At 37.2% G+C, this 19,465-nt stretch overlaps 1 protein-coding gene across 2 annotated transcripts in view; it reads right to left on the bottom strand.

Annotated features, from left to right (window-relative positions):
* Positions 1-19,465, bottom strand: part of ZRANB3 (zinc finger RANBP2-type containing 3) — a 305,507-nt gene that overhangs the window by 112,253 nt on the left and 173,789 nt on the right. For both annotated transcript variants that reach the window (XM_047772056.1, XM_047772055.1), the window contains exons 5-6: positions 18,922-19,153; positions 18,021-18,106 (exon numbers count right to left, since the gene is read on the bottom strand). In XM_047772056.1, the coding sequence (XP_047628012.1) occupies positions 18,021-18,106; positions 18,922-19,153 (318 nt within the window). The remainder of the gene's footprint in view (positions 1-18,020; positions 18,107-18,921; positions 19,154-19,465) is intronic.

Genomic DNA, 19,465 nt, shown 5'->3' with positions numbered 1-19,465 from the left:
AAAAGGACACAGAATAGCCAAAATAATCTTGAAAAAAAAAAAACCAACAACAAAGTTAACGGACTTAAAATTATTAATTTCAAAAATAAAAACCCTCTGGGAATTCCTTTTGTGGTGCAGCAGAAATGAATCCAATTAGAATCCATGAGGATGTGGGTTCAATCCCTGGCCTTACTCAGTGGGTCGGGGATCTGGCATTGGAGTGAGCTGCAGTATAGGTTACAGATGTGGGTTGGATTCTGTGGCTATGGCATAGGCTGGCAGCTGTAGCTCTGATTTGAACCCTAGCCTAGGAAATTCCATATACCATGGGTGTGGCCCTAAAAAGCCAAAATAAATAAATAAATAAATAAATAAATAAACAACAAAACTCTCAGTGGAAACTATTAGACAATACTATCCAGACAAATTATTATTCTGAAAACTCATAAGAAGGAAAAATTAAGCATTTATTCTGCCTTTTTGAAATAAACAGAACCACTGAGTGGCCAAATAAAGGAGGAGGGGACATTCTTTTACAGAGGTATGTCAGTAAATAGAGAGTCTTAGCCACAGCAATCAGACAAACTAAAGAAATAAAAGGGATCCAAATTGCAAGAGAAGAGGTAAAATTGTCATTGTATGAGGATGACATGACACTATATAGAGAAATCCCTAAGAACTCCACACAAAAACTACTTCAACTGATCAACAAATTCAGCAAAGTAGCAGGATATAAGATTAACATTCAGAAATCAGAGGCATTTCTGTATACTAACAATGAAATACTAGAAAAGGAATACCAAAATACAATACCTTTTAAAACTGCACCCCCAAAAAATCAAATACCTGGGAATAAACCTGACCAAGGAGGTGAGAGACTCATATGCTGAGAACTATAAAACATTAATCAAGAAAATTAAAGAGGATTCAAAGAAATGGAAAGATATTCCATACTCCTGGGATGGAAAAATTAATACTGTAAAAATGGCCATACTATCCAAAGCAATCTACAGATTCAATGCAATCCCTATCAAATTACCCATGATGTTTTTCACAGAACTAAAACAAACAATCCAATAATTTATATGGAACCACAGAAGACCCAGAACTGTCAAAGCAATGCTGAGGAACAAAAACCAAGCAGGAGGCATAACTCTCCCAGACTTCAGACAATACTGCAAAGCTGCAGTAATTAAAACAGTGTGGTACTGGTACCAAAACAGACATACGGACCAGTGGAACAGAACAGAGAACCCAGAAATAAACCCAGACACCTACGGACAATTAAACCTCAACAAAGGAGGCAAGAATATAAAATGGCAAAGAGACAGTCTTTTCAGCAAGAGGTGCTGGGAAAACTGGACAGCCATGTGTAAATCAATGAAACTGAAACACACCCTCACACCATGCACACAAATAAAGTCAAAATGGCTTAAAGACTTAAACCTAAGACAAGACACCATCAAACTCCTAGAAGAGAACATAGGCAAAACATTCTCTGGCATCAACCTCAGAAATGTTTTCTCAGGTCAGTCTCTGAAGGCAACAGAAACAAAAGCCAAAATAAACCAATGGGACCCAATAAAACTGACAAACTTTTTCACAGCAAAGGAAACCATGAAAAAAACAAACAAAAAGACAACTTGCAGAATGGGAGAAAATAGTTTCAAAAGATGTAAGTCACACACAAAGAGAAAGACAGATACCATATGATATCACATATATCTGGAATCTAATATATGGCACAAATGGAACTTTCCACAGAAAAGAAACTCATGGACTTGGAGAAGAGACTTGTGGTTACCAAGTGGGAGGGGATGGAGGGGGATGGACTGGGAAGTTGGGGTTAATAGATGCAAACTATTGCCTGTGGAATTATAGAGCAATGAGATCCTGCTGTATAGCACTGGGAACTATATGTAGTAACTTATGATGGAGTATGATAATGTGAGAAAAAAGAATATATATGTGTATGTGTGACTGGGTCACCTTGCTGTATAGTAGAAAATTGACAGAACATTGTAAACTGGCTATAACGGGGAAAAAATCATGAAAAAAAGAGCATTATAATATTACCATTTTGCAATGTCTAATGATTTAATAAATGACGTACTAAAGATTGACAGCTAGTAATATCACAAAAAGAGAGGACTTAGATACCATGGGCCTTCTAACAGAAACACATAACATCCCTAGAAAAGCAGAATTGTTAAAAAAAAATTGAAGTCCTACATCAAGTATAGAGGACAGAGGAATATGTTAAACAACACCATCGAGATGCAAGCAACAAAATCCAGACGATAGTAACAATTTAGTTTTTTCAGCAAAGCCATTCTAAGAGGAAGTTTTATAGCAATACAAGCCCACCTCAGGAAACAAGAAAAAGTTCAAATAAACAAGCTAACCTTACATCTAAAGCAGCTAGAGAGAGAACAGACAAGACCTAAAGTTAGTAGAAGGAAAGAAATCATAAAGATCAGAGCAGAAATCGATTAAATAGAAACAAAGAAAACCACAGAAAAGATCAATGAAACGAAAAGCTAGTTCTTGGAAAACATCAACAAAATTGATAAACCCCTAGCCAGACTTATCAAGACCAAAAGAGAGAGGACTCAAACCAATAAAATTAGAAATGAAAAAGGAAAAGTAATAATGGATATCACAGAGATACAAAGGGTCATAAGAGACTACTATATGCAACTGTACACCAATAAAATGGAAAACCTAGAAGAAATGGACAAATTCTTAGAAAAGTACGGTCTTCCAAGACTAAACCAAGATGAAATAGAAAAGATGAATGGATGCATCACAAGAGCTGAAATTGAAACTCTGATTAAAAAACTTCTATCAAACAAAAGTCCAGGACCAGATGGCTTCACAGGCGAATTCTATCACACATTTAGAGAAGAGCTAAGACCTCTCTTTCTGAAACTGTTTCAAAAAATTGCAGAGGAAGGGATGCTCCCAAACTCAATTTATGAGGCCACCAGCACCTTGATACCAAAGCCAGACAAAGATAACATAAAAAAGGAAAACTACAGGCCCATTTCACTGATGAACATGGATGCAAAAATCCTCAAAAAATACTAGCAAACTGCATCCAACAATACATTAAAAGGATTGTATATCATGATCAAGTGGGATTTATCCCAGAGATGCAAGTGTTCTTCAATATCCACAAATCCATCAGTGTGATACACCACATTAACAAACTGAAGAATAAAAACCGTATTATCCTCTCAATAGATGCAGAAAAAGTCTTTGACAAAATCCAACACCCATTTCTGATAAAAACCCTTCAGAAGTGGGCATAGAGGGAACCTACCTCAACATAATGAAGGCCATCTATGACAAACCCACAGCAATCATCATTCTCCATGGTGAAAAGCTGAAAGAATTCCCGCTGAGATCAGGAACAAGACAAGGATGTCCACTCTTAGCACTACTCTTCAACATAGTTCTGGAAGTCCTAGCCACAGCCATCAGAGAAGTAAAAGAAATAAAAGGCATCCAAATTGGAAAGGAAGGAGTAAAACTATCATTATTTGCAGATGACATGATACTATACCTAGAGAATCCTAAAGAATCAACCAGAAAACTGTTAGAGCTCATCCATGAATTTGGCAAAGTGGCAGCATACAAAATCAATACACAGAAATCAATAGCATTTCTATATTCTAACAATGAAAGACCAGAAAGAGAAATTAGGGAAGCAATCCCATTCACCATCACATCCAAAAGAATAAAATACTTAGGGATAAACCTACCTAAAAAGACAAGAGACCTGTACTCTGAAAACTATATAAGATACTGATGAAAGAAATCAAAGATGACACAAATAGATGGAAAGATATACCATGATCTTGGACTAGAAGAGTTAATATTATCAAAATGACTATACTACCCAAGGCAATCTACAGATTCAATGCAGTCCCTATCAAATTACCAAGGACATTTTTCACAGAACTTGAACAAAATATTTTAAAGTTTGTTTGGAAGCACAAAAGACCCAGAATAGCCAAAGCCATCCTGAAAAAGAAACATGGAGCTGGAGGAATCAGGCTCCCAGACTTCAGGCTATACCACAAAGAAACAGTCATCAAAATTATATAGTACTGGCACAAAGTCAGAAATATAGATCAGTGGAACAGGATAGAAAGCCCAGAATTAAACCCACCCACCTACAGCCAACTCATCTATGACAAAGGAGGCAGGAATATAGAAGGGAGAAAAGGCGGCCAGTTCAAGAAGTGGTCCTGGGAAAACTGGACAGCCACATGGAAAAGAATGAAATTAGAACACTCCCTAACACCATACACAAAAAGAAACTCCAAATGGATTAAAGACCTAGGTATAAGACCAGACACTATCAAACTCTTAGAAGAAAACATAGGCCAAACACTCTCTGACATACACCACAGAAACATCTTCTCAGATCCACCCCTTAAAGTAATGACAGTAAAAACAAAAATAAACAAATGGGACTTAATTAAACTTCAAAGTTTCTGCACAGCAAAGGAAACCCTAAACAACACAAAAAGACAACCCACAGAATGGGAGAAAATCTTTGCAAGTGAATCGACTGACAAGGGATTCATCTCCAAAATTTATAAACAACTTCTGCAGCTCCATACCAAAAAAACAAACAAGCCTATGAAAAAAATGGGCAGAAGAGCTAAACAGACAATTCTCCAAAGAAGACATACAGATGGCCAAAAAACACATGAAAAGATGTTCAGCGTCACTCATTATTAGAGAGATGCAAATCAAAACCACTCTGACGTACCACCTTACTCCAGCCAGAATGGCCATCATCAAAAAGTCTACAAACAAGAAGTGCTGGAGAGGGTGTGGAGAAAAGGGAACCCTAGTACACTGTTGGTGGGATTGTAAACTGGTGCAACCACTGTGGAAAACAGTATGGAGAGTCCTCAGAAAACTCAAAACAGAACTACCATTTGATCTAGCAATCCCACTCCTGGGCATCTACCCAGAGAAAACCAAGACTCGCAAAGACACATATATTCTGATGTTCATTGGAGCACTATTTACAAAGCCAAGACATGGAAACAACCTAAATGTCCATCGACAGAGGAGTGGATCCAGAAGATGTGGTACATATACACAATGGAATATTTCTCAGCCGTTAAAAAGAACGAAATACCAGCATATTTTGCAACATGGATGGTCCTAGAAACTATCATGCTAAGTGAAGTCAGCCATACAATGAGACGCCAACATCCAATGCTTTCACTGACATGTGGAATCTGAAAAAAGGACAGACTGAACTTCTTTGCAGAACAGATGCTGACTCACAGACATTGAAAAGCTTATGGTCTCTGGAGGAGACAGTTTGAGGGGTGGGGGGAATGTGCCTGGGCTGTGGGATAGAAATCCTGTGAAATCAGATTGTTATGATCATTATACAACTATAGATGTGATAAATTCATTTGAGTAATAAAAAAAATGGGAAAAAAATGCAAATCAAGACTGCCATGAGGTACCACCTTACACCAACCAGAATGGCCATCATCAAAAAGTCTACAAACAAGAAGTGCTGGAGAGGGTGTGGAGAAAAAGGAACACTAGTACACTGTTGGTGGGATTATAAATTGGTGCAACCACTGTGGAAAACGTTATGGAGAGTCCTCAGAAAACTCAAAACAGAACTACCACTTGATCCAGCAATCCCACTCCTGGCCATCTATCCAGAGAAAAGCAGGACTTGCAAAGACACATGTACTCTGATGTTCATTGCAGCACTATTTACAAAGCCAAGACATGGAAACAACCTAAATGTCCATTGACAGAGGAGTGGATCCAGAAGATGTGGTACATATACACAATGGAATATTACTCAGCCATTAAAAAGAACGAAATACCAGCATTTTTTGAAACATGGATGGACCTAGATAGAAACTATCATGCTAAGTGAAGTCAGCCATACAATGAGACGCCAACATCCAATGCTTTCACTGACATGTGGAATCTGAAAAAAGGACAGACTGAACTTCTTTGCAGAACAGATGCTGACTTACAGACATTGAAAAACTTATGGTCTCCAAAGGAGACAGTTTGGGGGTGGGGGGATGTGCTTGGGTTGTGGGATGGAAATCCTATAAAATTGGATTATGATGATCATTGTACATCTACAAATTTATAAATTCATTGAGTAATATAAATAAATAAACAAGTAAATAACCACATAGATCCAGGAAATAGAGGAAAAACCTCTAGATTAAGAGAGACTTAAAGAGATTAAGACAGGGATTTCCGTCTATGGCTCAGTGGAAATGAATGTAACCAGCATCCATGAGGACGTGGGTTCTATCCTTGGACTCACTCAGTGAATTAAGGATCTGGCATTGCCATGAGCTGTGGTGTGCGTCACAGATACATCTTGGATCCTGTGTTGCTGTGGCTATGGTTTAGGCTGGCAGCTGTAACTCTGATTCAACCCCTGCCTGGGAACCTCCACATGCCGAGGGTGAAGCCCTAAAAAGACAAAAGACCAAAGACAAAGGAAAAAAAAGAGAGAGAGAGAGAGAGATTACTACAGATCTATCCTGAGCCTTATTTGAGTACTGACTCAAACAGCGGGGAAAAAAGTGTAAAATTACCATATTCACAGGATAATTGGAATTTAAACATTGATGGGATTTTTGATGTTAAGGGATTATTATAAATTTTAAAGAGTGAGTCCTTTTTTGAAAGAGTCCTTACTATCTAGAGATATATACTGGAATATTTAATGGATCAAATGTGATGTCTAGGCTTTAGTTCAAAATAACATCAGGTGGTGGAGGTAAATGGGAGTAAAGTGAAACAAGACTGGCCATGAGTTGACAAATGTTGATGCTCTTGAAGACTACATCGGAGGCTAATTATTTTACTGTCTACTTTTGTATAGATTTAGGTTTTCCACAATAAAACATTAAAAAGAAGACCAGCGTCATGGCTCAGTGGTTAACGAATCTGACTAGGAACAATGAGGTTGTGGGTTTGATCCCTGGCCTTGCTCAGTGGGTTAAGGATCCAGCATTGCCATGAGCTGTGGTGTAGGTTGCAAACATGGCTCGGATCCCTCGTTGCTGTAGCTCTGGTGTAGGCCAGTGACTACAGCTCCAATTCGACCCCTAGCCTGGGATCCTCCATATGCTTGGGAGCAGCCCAAGAAATGGCAAAAAGACAAAAAATAAAAATAATAAAAAAATAAAAATAAGTCCAGAATATAAACTAAGAAATAAAAGTCATCATCAGGAGTTCCCATCATGGCTCAGTGGTTAACGAATCCCACTAGCATCCATGAGGACGTGAGTTTGATTCCTGGCCTTGCTCAGTGGGTTAAGGATCTGGTGTTGCCCTGAGCTGTGGCGTAGGTCACAGATTCGGCTCAGATCCCATGTTGCTGTGGCTATGGTGTAGGCTGGCGGCTACAGCTCCGATTAGACCCCTAGCCTCGGACCCTCCATATGCCGCCAGTGGGGTCCCAAAAGACAAAAAGAGAAAAAGAAATAAAGTCATCAATTCCAGGAATGGAAAAATAAAATTCAGAAAGACAGCTTTACACCATTTCTAAAGAAAAATCAATCCAGAATGCAGCAGAAACAGAAGGGTGTAGGAGGGAGGACTCCAGGAAATATTAAAAAAAAAAAAAAGATTACTTTATGTGCTTGTATGACCTTTTGGAAGCTGACAGATCTGTTGGAGTTTTTGCATTAAAAAAAAGAAAAAAATACTGATGGCTATAGAGAAAAACAAAAAATGATATAAAACAGAATTAAAAATAAAAAGTTGGGAAGAAAGGAACAGTGAAGTACTTGAAGCATTAAAAAACACCATTAATTTATTTGGTCTATTTATTCCATTTATTTAGTCAACCATATAAACACAGAAACTGAATTACAAAATAATTCAAATATTGGAAAGAGAATAGAAGAAAAGTGGTGGGTGGCAAGAGGTTTTTAAATTACTGCTCTTTCAGTTTTTAGTTTTATGATTTGGACAAGTTACTTAACCTTCCAAATCTCAGTTTACTGATCTATAAAATGGACATACTATCATCAATCTCGTAGGATTGTGGAAAGAATTAAAGACAGTATATAGTATATAAAATGTAACACTATATATCATATATAAAATGTAATACTATGTATCCAATAAAATTATATAGTTCAGTTATTGTTATAGAAGTATCCTAAAAATTGTGTTCAATGAAAAAGCATATTTATATAAAATTGCCTATCTACCTACCTATCCTCATGTATCTAAGCAGAGAAACTATTTAGAGGGAAAGTTACCAAAATACTTTAGTACTGCTTATCTCTGAATAGTGAGAGTGTTGTTGATTTGGACTTATTTTTAAAATCTTTTCTCTCTGATTTGTTAAAATAAGTATGACTCATTTTCCCTAATGCAAAAAACTATCTTTAAGTTAGTAAAAATAAAGAAAATAAAACAACTTACAAAGAAAATGTTAAAACATGGGAAAATGTGATACTAAGTGAAAGCAGCAGATGATAGTGTCACATATAGGCTATGCTAAAATTTAAAACTATGTAAAAATTGTTACATATATGGACAAGGGTAGAAATCAAAAGTGAAAACACAAATTTACTTTTTAGTACAGTTGGATTATGGTATTTGCTGTTCCATTTTTATTGTACAGTATTATATATTATTGTTTTATTGTTATATATCTATATAAGTATGCATATTTTATAATTTCTTATATCAAGACAAAATTTACCTCTTCATTAAGTTTCATTCCTTGATAATAGTTTTATCCTCTGAGGCCACAAAGACAAAAGTCTAATTCCTTTAAAACATGACAGATCTTTAAATATTTAAAGACTTGTTCCCTCTAAGTCTTCTCTTTTTCAAATTCCTAGAGGCTTCATAAGATCAAGCTCTATGGCTTACTCATCTTTGTATTGCTGGAAGGTCTGAAATAATGTCTCAAATATAGTAGGCAATCAATAATATTAGGCATTTGTAGAGCTGAAAACGAAATCCTCTCATTATTCTGATAACCATTTCCCACATATGTTTTCATTTGTTAACATGTTTCTTAAGATAGGACTTTTTTTTTTTTTGTCTTTTCTAGGGCTGCACCCGCTGCGGCATATGGAGGTTCCCAGGCTAGGGGTCTAATTGGAGCTGTAGCCGCTGGCCTACGCCAGAGCCACAGCAATGCCAGATCTGAGCCGCATCTGTGACCTACAGCACAGCTCATGGCAACGCTGGATCCTTAACCGACTGAGCAAGGCCAGGGATCGAACCCGCAACCTCCTGATTCCTAGTCAGATTTGTTAACCACTGTGCCACAACGGGAACTCCCCAAGATAGGACTTTTAATTCCCTTTTGGTTCCTGGAATTCCTTGGCTCCAGGGATTTTCTACAAGTTACTTCAACCACTCCATTCCTATAGCTATACCTGATCCTGAAAAACAGATCTACCTGGTAAATTCAGACATTCCACTCTCTAGCACCCCCATCCTTTTCCCCCAACTTGTTCATGTATACCTACTGTGTCTTGACTAACTCATCAGAACCTGTCAGTCAACTTTCACCATATCACGATACCCTTCCTGTCTTCACATCTTTCCTCACCTTGTTTTGACTTCTGAGTTCTATACATTAGCTTTGTTTTTATCAATATAATATAACTTCCCTTATCCTACAATCCATGCTTTGGGAGCTATTGAAAAAAAATATATCTTGGTTAGATCCAACTGTAAGTCTTTTCCAAGTCTGTATCCATGCTACTGTGAAAATCATACCTTAGAGAAGACTGATTCCATTACAAATTTAGAATTATTGATCTCAAATCGTTACTTGTTACATCAATTCGACCACATTAATCCGTTATCTCATTCCCCTATTCAGCAAAAGCTCAGACCATGTTAACATTCATCAACCTTTGACTTTTCCATTTCTCTGAAAACATACTTGTCTTTCTAATACCCCAGAGACAATAAAAGTATACAAACTTCCTCAATTTCTCACCAACCCATAAACTATGGATATACTCAATACCATAAAGCCATAAAAAAGGTCGAAGGTATCTAGGTATACAAAAAAAAAAAAAAAGGACAAAAATGTTACAATTGTGGCTCAGCAGGTTAAGGATCCAATGTTGCCTCTCTGAGGATGTGGGTTTGAACCCTGGCCTTACTCAGTGGATTAAGGATCCAGCATTGCCAAAGCTGTGGTGTAGGTTGCAGATGCAGCTCGGATCTGATGTTGATGTGGCTGTGGTATAGGCCAAAGCTACAGCTCTAATTCAACGCCTAGCCTGGGAATTTCCATATGCTGTAGGGACGACCATAAACAGAAAGAAACAAACAAAAAAGATAAATAAATCAAGGAAAAAAGAATGTATATGTTTATAACAACTAGTAAAAAAAAAAGTAGGAATTTGATTTGCTTAAAAATGCACACATTTTGATTTGCTTTCAAAATGCAAAGATTGAAAGCTACATAAAGTAGTCTAAAGGGAGGGAAATTGGGGTGAAAGGGAGATTTTTTGAGAATATATGATTCTATAGGTTTAGAATTTTGAACCATGTGAAAATGTTGTCTTAAAAAAAATAACAAATAGGAGTTCTCTTGTGGCACAGTGGGTTAAAGATCCAACATTTTTATTGCAGCTGCTTGGATCACTGCTGTGGCATGGGTTTGATACCTGGCCTAGGAACTTCTACATGGCATGTGCTCAGTCAAAAAACCCACAAACAATCCAACTGAAAAGTGGGCAGAAGGCCTGTATAGACATTTCCCCAAAGAAGACATACAGATGGCCAACAGGCACATGAAAAAATGCTCAGCATCACAGATTGTTAGAGAAACGCAAAGCAAAACTACTATGAGATACCATCTCATACCAGTCAGATTGGCATCATCAGTAAGCCTATAAACAACAATTGCTGGAGAGGATGTAGAGAAAAGGGAATCCTCCTACATTGTTGGTGGGAATGTAAATTGGTACAACCACTATGGAAAACAATATGGAGGTACCTCAGAAAACTAAATGTAGAACTATCATACGACCCAGCAATCCCACTCCTGGGCATATATCTGGACAAAATTTCCATTGAAAAAGAAACATGCATCATTATGCTCATTGCAGCACTATTCACAATAGCCAAGACGTGGAAACAACCTAAATGTCCATCGACAGATGAATAGATACAGAAGAGGTAGTACATATACACAATGGAATACTACTCAATCATAAAAAAGAACGAAATAATACCATTTGCAGAACCAGTGATGGAACTAGAGACTCATACCAAGTGAGGTAAGTTAGAAAGAGAAAGACAAATCCCACATGATATCACATATCTGGAATCTAATATATGGCACAAATGAACCTATCTATAAAAAAGAAACAAACTCATAGACATGGAAAACAGACTTGTGGTTGCCTACATGGGGAGGAGAGAGAGAGAGAGAGTGGGATGGTCAGGGAGTTTGGGGTTAATAGATGCTAACTACTGCATTTGGAGTGGGTAAGCAATGAGATCCTGCAGTATAACACAGGGAACTAACTATATCTAGTCACTTGTGATGGAACATGATGGACGAATATGATGTGAGAAAAAGAATGTATATATTTGGGAGTTCCTGTCATGGTGCAGCAGAAATGAATCCGACTGGGAACCATGAGGTTGCAGGTTCGATCCCTGGCCTCGCTCAGTGAGTTAAGGATCTGGTGTTGCCATGAGCTGTGGCGTAGGTCACAGATGCGGCTCGGATCTGGTGTTGCTGTGGTTCTGGCGTAGGCCGTCAGCAACAGCTCCAATTAGACCCCTAGCCTGGGAACCTCCATATGCCACAGGTACAGCCCTAAAAAGACAAAAGACCAAACAAAACAAAACAAAACAAAAAAAACCCAAAAAACAAAAAACATGTATATATTTGTATAACTGGGTCACTATGCTGTACAGCAGAAATCAACAGAACATTGTAAATCAACCATAAAAAAAACAACTAGGGGTTCCTGTCGTGGCTCAGTGGAAACGAATTTGACTAGCATCCATGAGTACACAGGTTCAATCCCTGGCCTCACTCAGTGGTTTAAGGATTCGGTGTTGCCGTGAGCTGTGGTGTAGGTCACAGACATGGCTTGGATCTGACATTGCTGTGGCTGTGGTGTAGGCCAGAGGCTATAGCTCCAATTTGACCCTGAGACTGGGAACCTCCATATGCCATGGGTGTGGCCCTAAAAAGACAAAAACAAACAAACAAATAAAACTGGTAAATCTAATCTTTCATGCTTTAAAATCCCACAATGCAGAGACTGGGATGGGGGTAGGGATGGGAAATTATTGTTTAGTGGGCATAGAATTTCAGCGCCCATTAAAATCCTGGAGGTGGATAGTAGTGATGGTTGCACAACAATATGAATGTACCTAATATTACTGAACTATAAACTTAAAAATGGTTAAAGTGGTAAATCTCCTCAAGCATATTTTACTGTAATAAAAAGCCCCACAACAATAATAACTAAAAAACCCACAAAACACCCTTCAATGCCTTCTTGCTGCTATTGTGATGAATAAAACACTGTATAACATGACCTGCCTAACTCCATCTTGTCTTGAGACCCTCTTTTCAATTAGCTCAAGAATATTCAGCTGAACAGAACTTCTTTTAATTCCTCAAAGACATAGCAATCTCTCCTGCTCTAAGCATTACCACAGAAAATTCCTCTTCCTGGAATGCAAATAAATACCACTTACTCACAGGATGCCTCTTCTGTCCTCTCTGACTTGATTACAACTACTGTACTGTACTCTGCTATAGTGTCCTTTACTTCCTTTTTAATGATGCTTATCACAACTATAATTATATGGTTAGTGTCTGACTAGAACACCCAACCAAGGCTGAGACCGCTTGGGTCTTGTTCTCTAACACATACTTGATGCCTAGCACATGGCATGGTATATAATAGGAACCCTATAAACATTTTTAGAATGTATGGATTAATTCAAAATTAAACTTTACTCCACATATAGTCTAATCAATGAGCAGAGTAGAACCATCTCTCACTTTAGATGTACTCTGATCAATGTGTCCCCAGCATTTCTTTACTTTTTATCAGTTATGACAGACACTTGACTTTAATTTAGCCTAGGGTTATTCAAAACCAGAAGTCTGTTTGAACTGAACTACTGATAACAGGTTAGCATTCTCAAGTTCCTTCCACACAAAACAGACATCCTAAGCATAACTACAGAATTATCCTATTACCTTTTACCTAATTATCTTTCAAAATTATCTCTGCTATCCAGTATATTAACTATTTCTCTCATATTGGAGCCATTTGCAAATGGAATAGACCTGACCTCTATTTATCCATAGATGAGAACATTAAATGCAACAGTGCTAAGGACAAAGTACAGTACACTTCCATAAAAGACAATTCTTGAAGCTGACATAACCTATTAACACTTTTGGGGAATGACTATAAATACTTTTAATAGGTACTATCACCCAGCATTTTCCCTCTCATAAAAATTTAAATAACTATTTCTCCTAAGAGGTGGCACTGGCACAAAATATCAGCTGCAAAGCAAGTTCAAAATTTTTGATAAATTGCTATGAAGATATTCTTAACCTTTAAGTATGACATCAGGGAGGTGGTTGCTGATAAGAGGATGCATGGCTGGATTATCCAAACATTTATTAAAGTTGTCATTGCCTACATCTTTCTTACTACCAGGAAAAAGTTGGGAAAAAATGCAAGAAGAAGTCAGATACAGGCAAGACATTTAAACTCACCAGATACCTATAAAATGATAGAGGGGACTATGTGATGATAAAGTCTTTTAGCTCTAATGTGCTAATGGTTGACAAGTGAATATGCTATCTTCAAATCATATTTGTATTTATGGTTTTCTCTAAATAAAACTCAGTAGAGTGAATGATGTGAAGGATCTTGGATATGGGATGCTCTGACAGAATAATACTTTCTCTGTACCTCTTAAATTAAACCAGGTAGGTGGTTACCTAGACCTAGAGTTTTCATCTCCAAATCACATTTGCATTCACATTATTAGATTTCTGTTTGCCATCACTTACATATTTAATAAAATTTACAAAGGCAAAGCTGTATTTTTCCTCATGCTTCATTTAGCTTTATTTTTAATACAGCAAAATATAAAATAAGGATCTAGAACTGAATAACTAACTATAATTTGGTTTCTGCAAAATTCTAGTGTGAAAATAACAACTTCAGAGAATCATGACATTATGGAAAAAAATTCAACATTCCACAGACTAACTTAAAATGCCAGGAAGTGGCTTAATCTGAATTAAAGTCTATGGAACCATAGCGCTTTCAAGGTAAAGAAGTAAAGGAATAACATAAAACTTCTGAAATGGAATCTGGAAGAAAATGCCTCGAAAAGAATGATAATAATCTTGAAATGGCTTTCTCTAGAAAACAGGAAATAGAACACAATCTCCTTGATCATAAAGCATTTCATAAAGATAAATTTCTCTTTGAAATAATGATCACATTAATAAACAAAAAAAGAACAGGTATACACCTCTGTTGCCATATGAGAATTCCCAATCAGAAAACAGAAAAAAGAAATGTATTCTGACAACTTAGGTTTTCCTAGACCCCAAAAGGTAAATCCTGCTAATGTGTATTTTTTACGTAAGCAAACTTTTGGCACTTATAGTCTGCAAGAATTATGACTAAGGGCTCTCCAACAACATCCAGCATTGTGCCTATTTGACATTATCTCTTAAAACTAGTTATTATTATATTTGTAGAGAAAGACAATTGGCTTTTTAACGGAAACTTTGTGCTAGGATACCTTAATGAATTCTCTTTTGTTTTGAACATTTTTAAGCTCATTGTTTTGGGTCTTCTAAAAAATACTATTGGCTGCAAATAATGATAATTTTTCCTTTTCTTTCCAATTTTGACCTCTCATTTTGAGTAGATGAACTTATGCCTCTAGAATAAAGGTAAAGTGTGGTGAAAGTAACACACTTGCCTTGATTTTAGTGTTTCATTTGATGGTGGCTTTGGGCTTAAAATACATGCATACATGCACAAGCATATAGATATAGATTATATGTGTTTATAGGTATATAAACATCACATATGAATACCTTAAAATTATTAAAAACTATAACCAAAGATAAATGCTGAACTTGCTCAAATTACATCTCAGCAAAAATAGAGAAAAATGAAATGAAAGTTTTCCTTTTCGTTATTAACATGGTTTTGTGTGTGTGTGTGTGTGTGTGTGTGTGTGTGTGTGTGTGTGTGTGTGTCTTTTATCTTTTTAGGGCCTCACCTGCAACACATGTCCCAGGCTAGGGGTCCAATCAGAGCTGTAGCCGCCAGCCTATGCCACAAGCTACAGCAATGCCAGATGCAGGCCGCATCCATGACCTACACTACAGCTCACAGCAATGCTGGATCCTTAACCCACTGAGCGAGGCCAGGGATCGAACCCACAACTTTATGGTTCCTAGTTGGATTCGTTTTCACTGCACCAGAATGGGAACTCCAACATGGTGAATTATATAAATAGATTTCCTAATATTAAACTATGGCTGAATTCCTCATACAAATCGAGTTGCATATGGTTAATATGTTATGCTTTTAATGAGTTTCTGATTTATAATAATATTGAATAGTTCTGCATTTACAGTTCTAAGTAGAGAAAGGTCATTAGTTTTGGGTGGTTGTGTGCTATTTTGTTGGGTTTTTGGTATCAATGTTAAACTTCCTTCATACAAAAAATTTGGAAGTTCTCTTTCTATCTCTGTGTTCTAGGGCCCTTTAAAAAGCATCAGAGGAGTTCCTGTCGTGGCGCGGTAGAAACAAATCTGACTAAGAACCATGAGATTGCGGGTCTGATCCCCGGCCTCGCTCAGGGGGTTAAGGATCCGGCGTTGCTGTGAGCTGTGGTGTAGGTCACAGAGGTGGCTCAGATCTGGAGTTGCTATGGCTGTGGTGTAGGCCAGTAGCTACAGCTCCAATTCAACCCCTAGCCTGGGAATCTCCATATGCCACAGGTGTGGCCCTCAAAAGATAAAAGACAAAAAAAAAAAAAAAAAAGCTTCAGAGCACCATAACAACATGAGGTTATCTGAGGAAACTGTAGAAAGAGAAAAATAAAACATGTGCATACATATTGAGAAAAAAGGTAAGCAATTCATATCATGGATAAAGAGCTTACTTCTGTAATATATAAAGATTTCTAGTATATCAATAAGAAAAAAGTAAGTTTAGTAAAATGAAGGGCCAGAAACACAGACAACCAACAGAAAAAACAATGACTCTTATATGTATGAAAAAATGTTCAGGGGCATTTGATAACATAAGGGGATAAATGTTCGTTAAAACTCCTATCAGATCATGGTGGCAAGAAAAAATAATGTCTATTTGAATATGTTGGCAAGATGTGGGGAAAAAGACAATCTTACTACTAGTGGGAATATGTATTGGTATAGGCTTTGTGGAACATAACCTGCAAACATCTATAAAATATAAAAATGCAAATGCTAGAGTGCCCATCGTGGCTCAGGGGTTAGTGAGCCCAACGAGCATCCATAAGGACACTGGTTCGATCCCTGACCTCACTCAGTAGGTTAAGGATCTGGCGTTGCCATGAGCTATGCTGTAGCTCACAGGCACAGCTCGGATCTGGCTGTGGCTGTGGTCTGGCTGGCGGCTACAGCTCCAATTAGACCCCTAGCCTAGGAACCTTCATATGCTGCAGGGAAGGCCCTAAAAAGACAAAAGACCAAAAAAAAAAAAAATGCAAATGCCCTTTGTACCAGAAATTCCACTTATATTAAATTTATCTTACAGATTTAGTTCCATATGTATAACATGAAATATTAAAATACCTAGTAAATATTAAGTGCTCACTATGGGCCAGTCACTGTTCAAGATCTTACAAATATTAGCTAATGTAAATTTTTTTTGCTTTTTAGGGCTACACCTGTGTGGCATATGGAAGTTTCCAGGCTAGGTGTCAAATCAGAGCTGCAGCTGCTGGCCTATGCCACAGCCACAGCAATGAGGGATCCAGTGCACCAAGGCTGGATCTATGTCGTGGCTTGCATCGCCAGATCCTTAACCCACTGATCAAGGTCAGGGGTCAAACCTGCATTATCATGGATACTATTTAGGTTCTTAATCTGCTGAGTCACAATGGGAACTCCTGCTACTGTAAATATTATAATAACTCTCAGAGATAGGAATAATTAGCCTCTGTTTTTAGAGCTGAAGAAATTAAGGTATAGGGAGGTAAAATTACTTTCCCAAAATGAAACATTTGGTAAGTACTAAATGTGAAAATAAAACAAAGGTGGTCTAGGTCTAGTTTTACATGCACTTTGCCACTATAACATACTACTTCTCAGCATGTTCATGGACAGTCATTGCTGCACTGTATGCAACAGCTATATAACACAAATATCTATTAATAGACTGCATAAGTAAATTATAGTGAATCTAAACAGTGGAATACACACATCATTTAAAAAGAATGCCAAAGCTCTTCTAGCAACTAATATGCAAGAATCTCCAAAACATCATAGGCAAAGACAGCAAACTGCTGAACAATGTATGCATAAATAAAATGAAATAATATGATACATGCATAACCCTATGTTCTTTTTCATGCATGGAGTATCACCAGAGGGAACACATGAAACTGCCAACATTGGTTACCTGGGAAGGGATAAGGTTGACTGGGAGACACAAGCGGAATGGGCATTTACTTTTCATTTTTGTATGATGGGCACATTTATCTAGGCAATACAAATAAATAATTTCAAAAATGAAATACATATAAGGCAAAAAAAAAAGAAAAACTGCCATTATCTACTCCTTTTATTATTTTAAATAGGGGTTATCCACACAAGATTTCACTTGATATTATTCCATAGCTACCACAGTTTGAAAAACACTGGAACAAAGAATAATTAATAAAGCTTAAAGCTCATTGTACATATGTGAGGATTAAAACTTACAGAAAATAGTTTGTCATACCTGACATGTGCATTACAGTATCTTCTGGCATAGTCGGTCCATGTTCCAAACTTTTGTGGAAAGAGAGCTTCAATCTGCATGAAAAGCTATAATAACACAAGCTCTCTTAATGTGTTATAATATTTTTTTTCCCTCTTTTGGCCGCCCCACAGCACATGGAGTTCCAGGGCCAGGGATCAGATCTGAGCTGCAGTTGCAACCTAAGCTGCAGCTGCAGCAATTCTAGATCCTTAACACATTGTGCTGGGCCGGGGATTGAACCTGTGTCCCAGCACTCTCAAGATACTGCCAATCCCTGTTGTGCCACAGCAGGACCTCCAATGTGTTGTAATATTTTTAAGTAAATTATTATTACTATGATAATAAACCCAGTTAATGAAATAGTAAAAAGTTAAAAAATCTACCTCTTTTTCCTCAAGGATTCTCTTTCTTCTCCATCCTTCCATCCCTGCCAACCTATTTCCTCAGGAATAACTGCTATTCTCTTCTTCAATATACATTTATATATTTTTGTATGCCTCTATATGCTTATTTATATATTTTCTTTTAGTCAATAAAGAGGATCATATTATATACACAACTAGAAGTTTGTCTCCCAAAACATGTCTTAGACATAACTAAAGAGGGGTCTAGAATTTCCCAATATGCTCTTAAGCTATTTGAAGCATCTAATTTAAAATTAAAAATTGTAAAAACAGGAGTTCCCTATGGCTTACTGGGTTAAAGACCTGGTGGTGTCACTGATGAGGCTTGGGTTGCTTTTGTGAATCCCTGGCCCAAGAATTTCCACATGCCATGAGTGTGGCCAAAAAGAAAAAAAAGAAAAGAAAAATTGCAAAAATGGTGTAATTTGATTGATTCAATTATTTTTTTAAAGCCCAAAGTATAAGAATGTCCATACCTCCTCAGGTCTTCCCAAAGCTGGAGTTCCTGTAAGAAGAATGGCTCGTTTGGCTTTCTGTACCACTGGCAATAAAATCCTGCTGCGAGTTGCATTTCTGGACTTCATGTAGTGTGATTCATCTACAATAACTACTTTGAAGTTCTGATTATTCAGTGCATCTATCAAAGTCTCTGCATCTGTGGTTAAAAGACCGTAACCCAGAACTGTCACTTTGCTGGTCGATATTCTCCTGGAAGAGAAAATCCATGTATTTTAAAAATGTTTTAGTAACCTATTTATCATAAACAATACAATTCTTTGGGAAGAAATACAGAGGAGAAGAAAGAAGAGGAAAAATAAGTAGAGACAGATACCACCAAAACCCATTCTCTTTTATGATTTTACCTTCTTTGAATATGGTAAGTCAGAATCTAAAATTTAGAATTTGGTTAACCAAAACCATTCTGTTGATTAAATGGTCTTTGGAATATTGTGACATCCAGCTAGCCACATTTAACTAGGATAAGAACATTACTTTCTGAGAATACTTGCTTCCATGCAT

The sequence above is a fragment of the Phacochoerus africanus genome, chromosome 3 (assembly GCF_016906955.1).
Source record: "Phacochoerus africanus isolate WHEZ1 chromosome 3, ROS_Pafr_v1, whole genome shotgun sequence".
NCBI classification, from domain to species: domain Eukaryota; kingdom Metazoa; phylum Chordata; class Mammalia; order Artiodactyla; family Suidae; genus Phacochoerus; species Phacochoerus africanus.
Note: the sequence above shows the minus strand (reverse complement) of the source record. Positions and strands in the feature narration are given on the sequence as shown.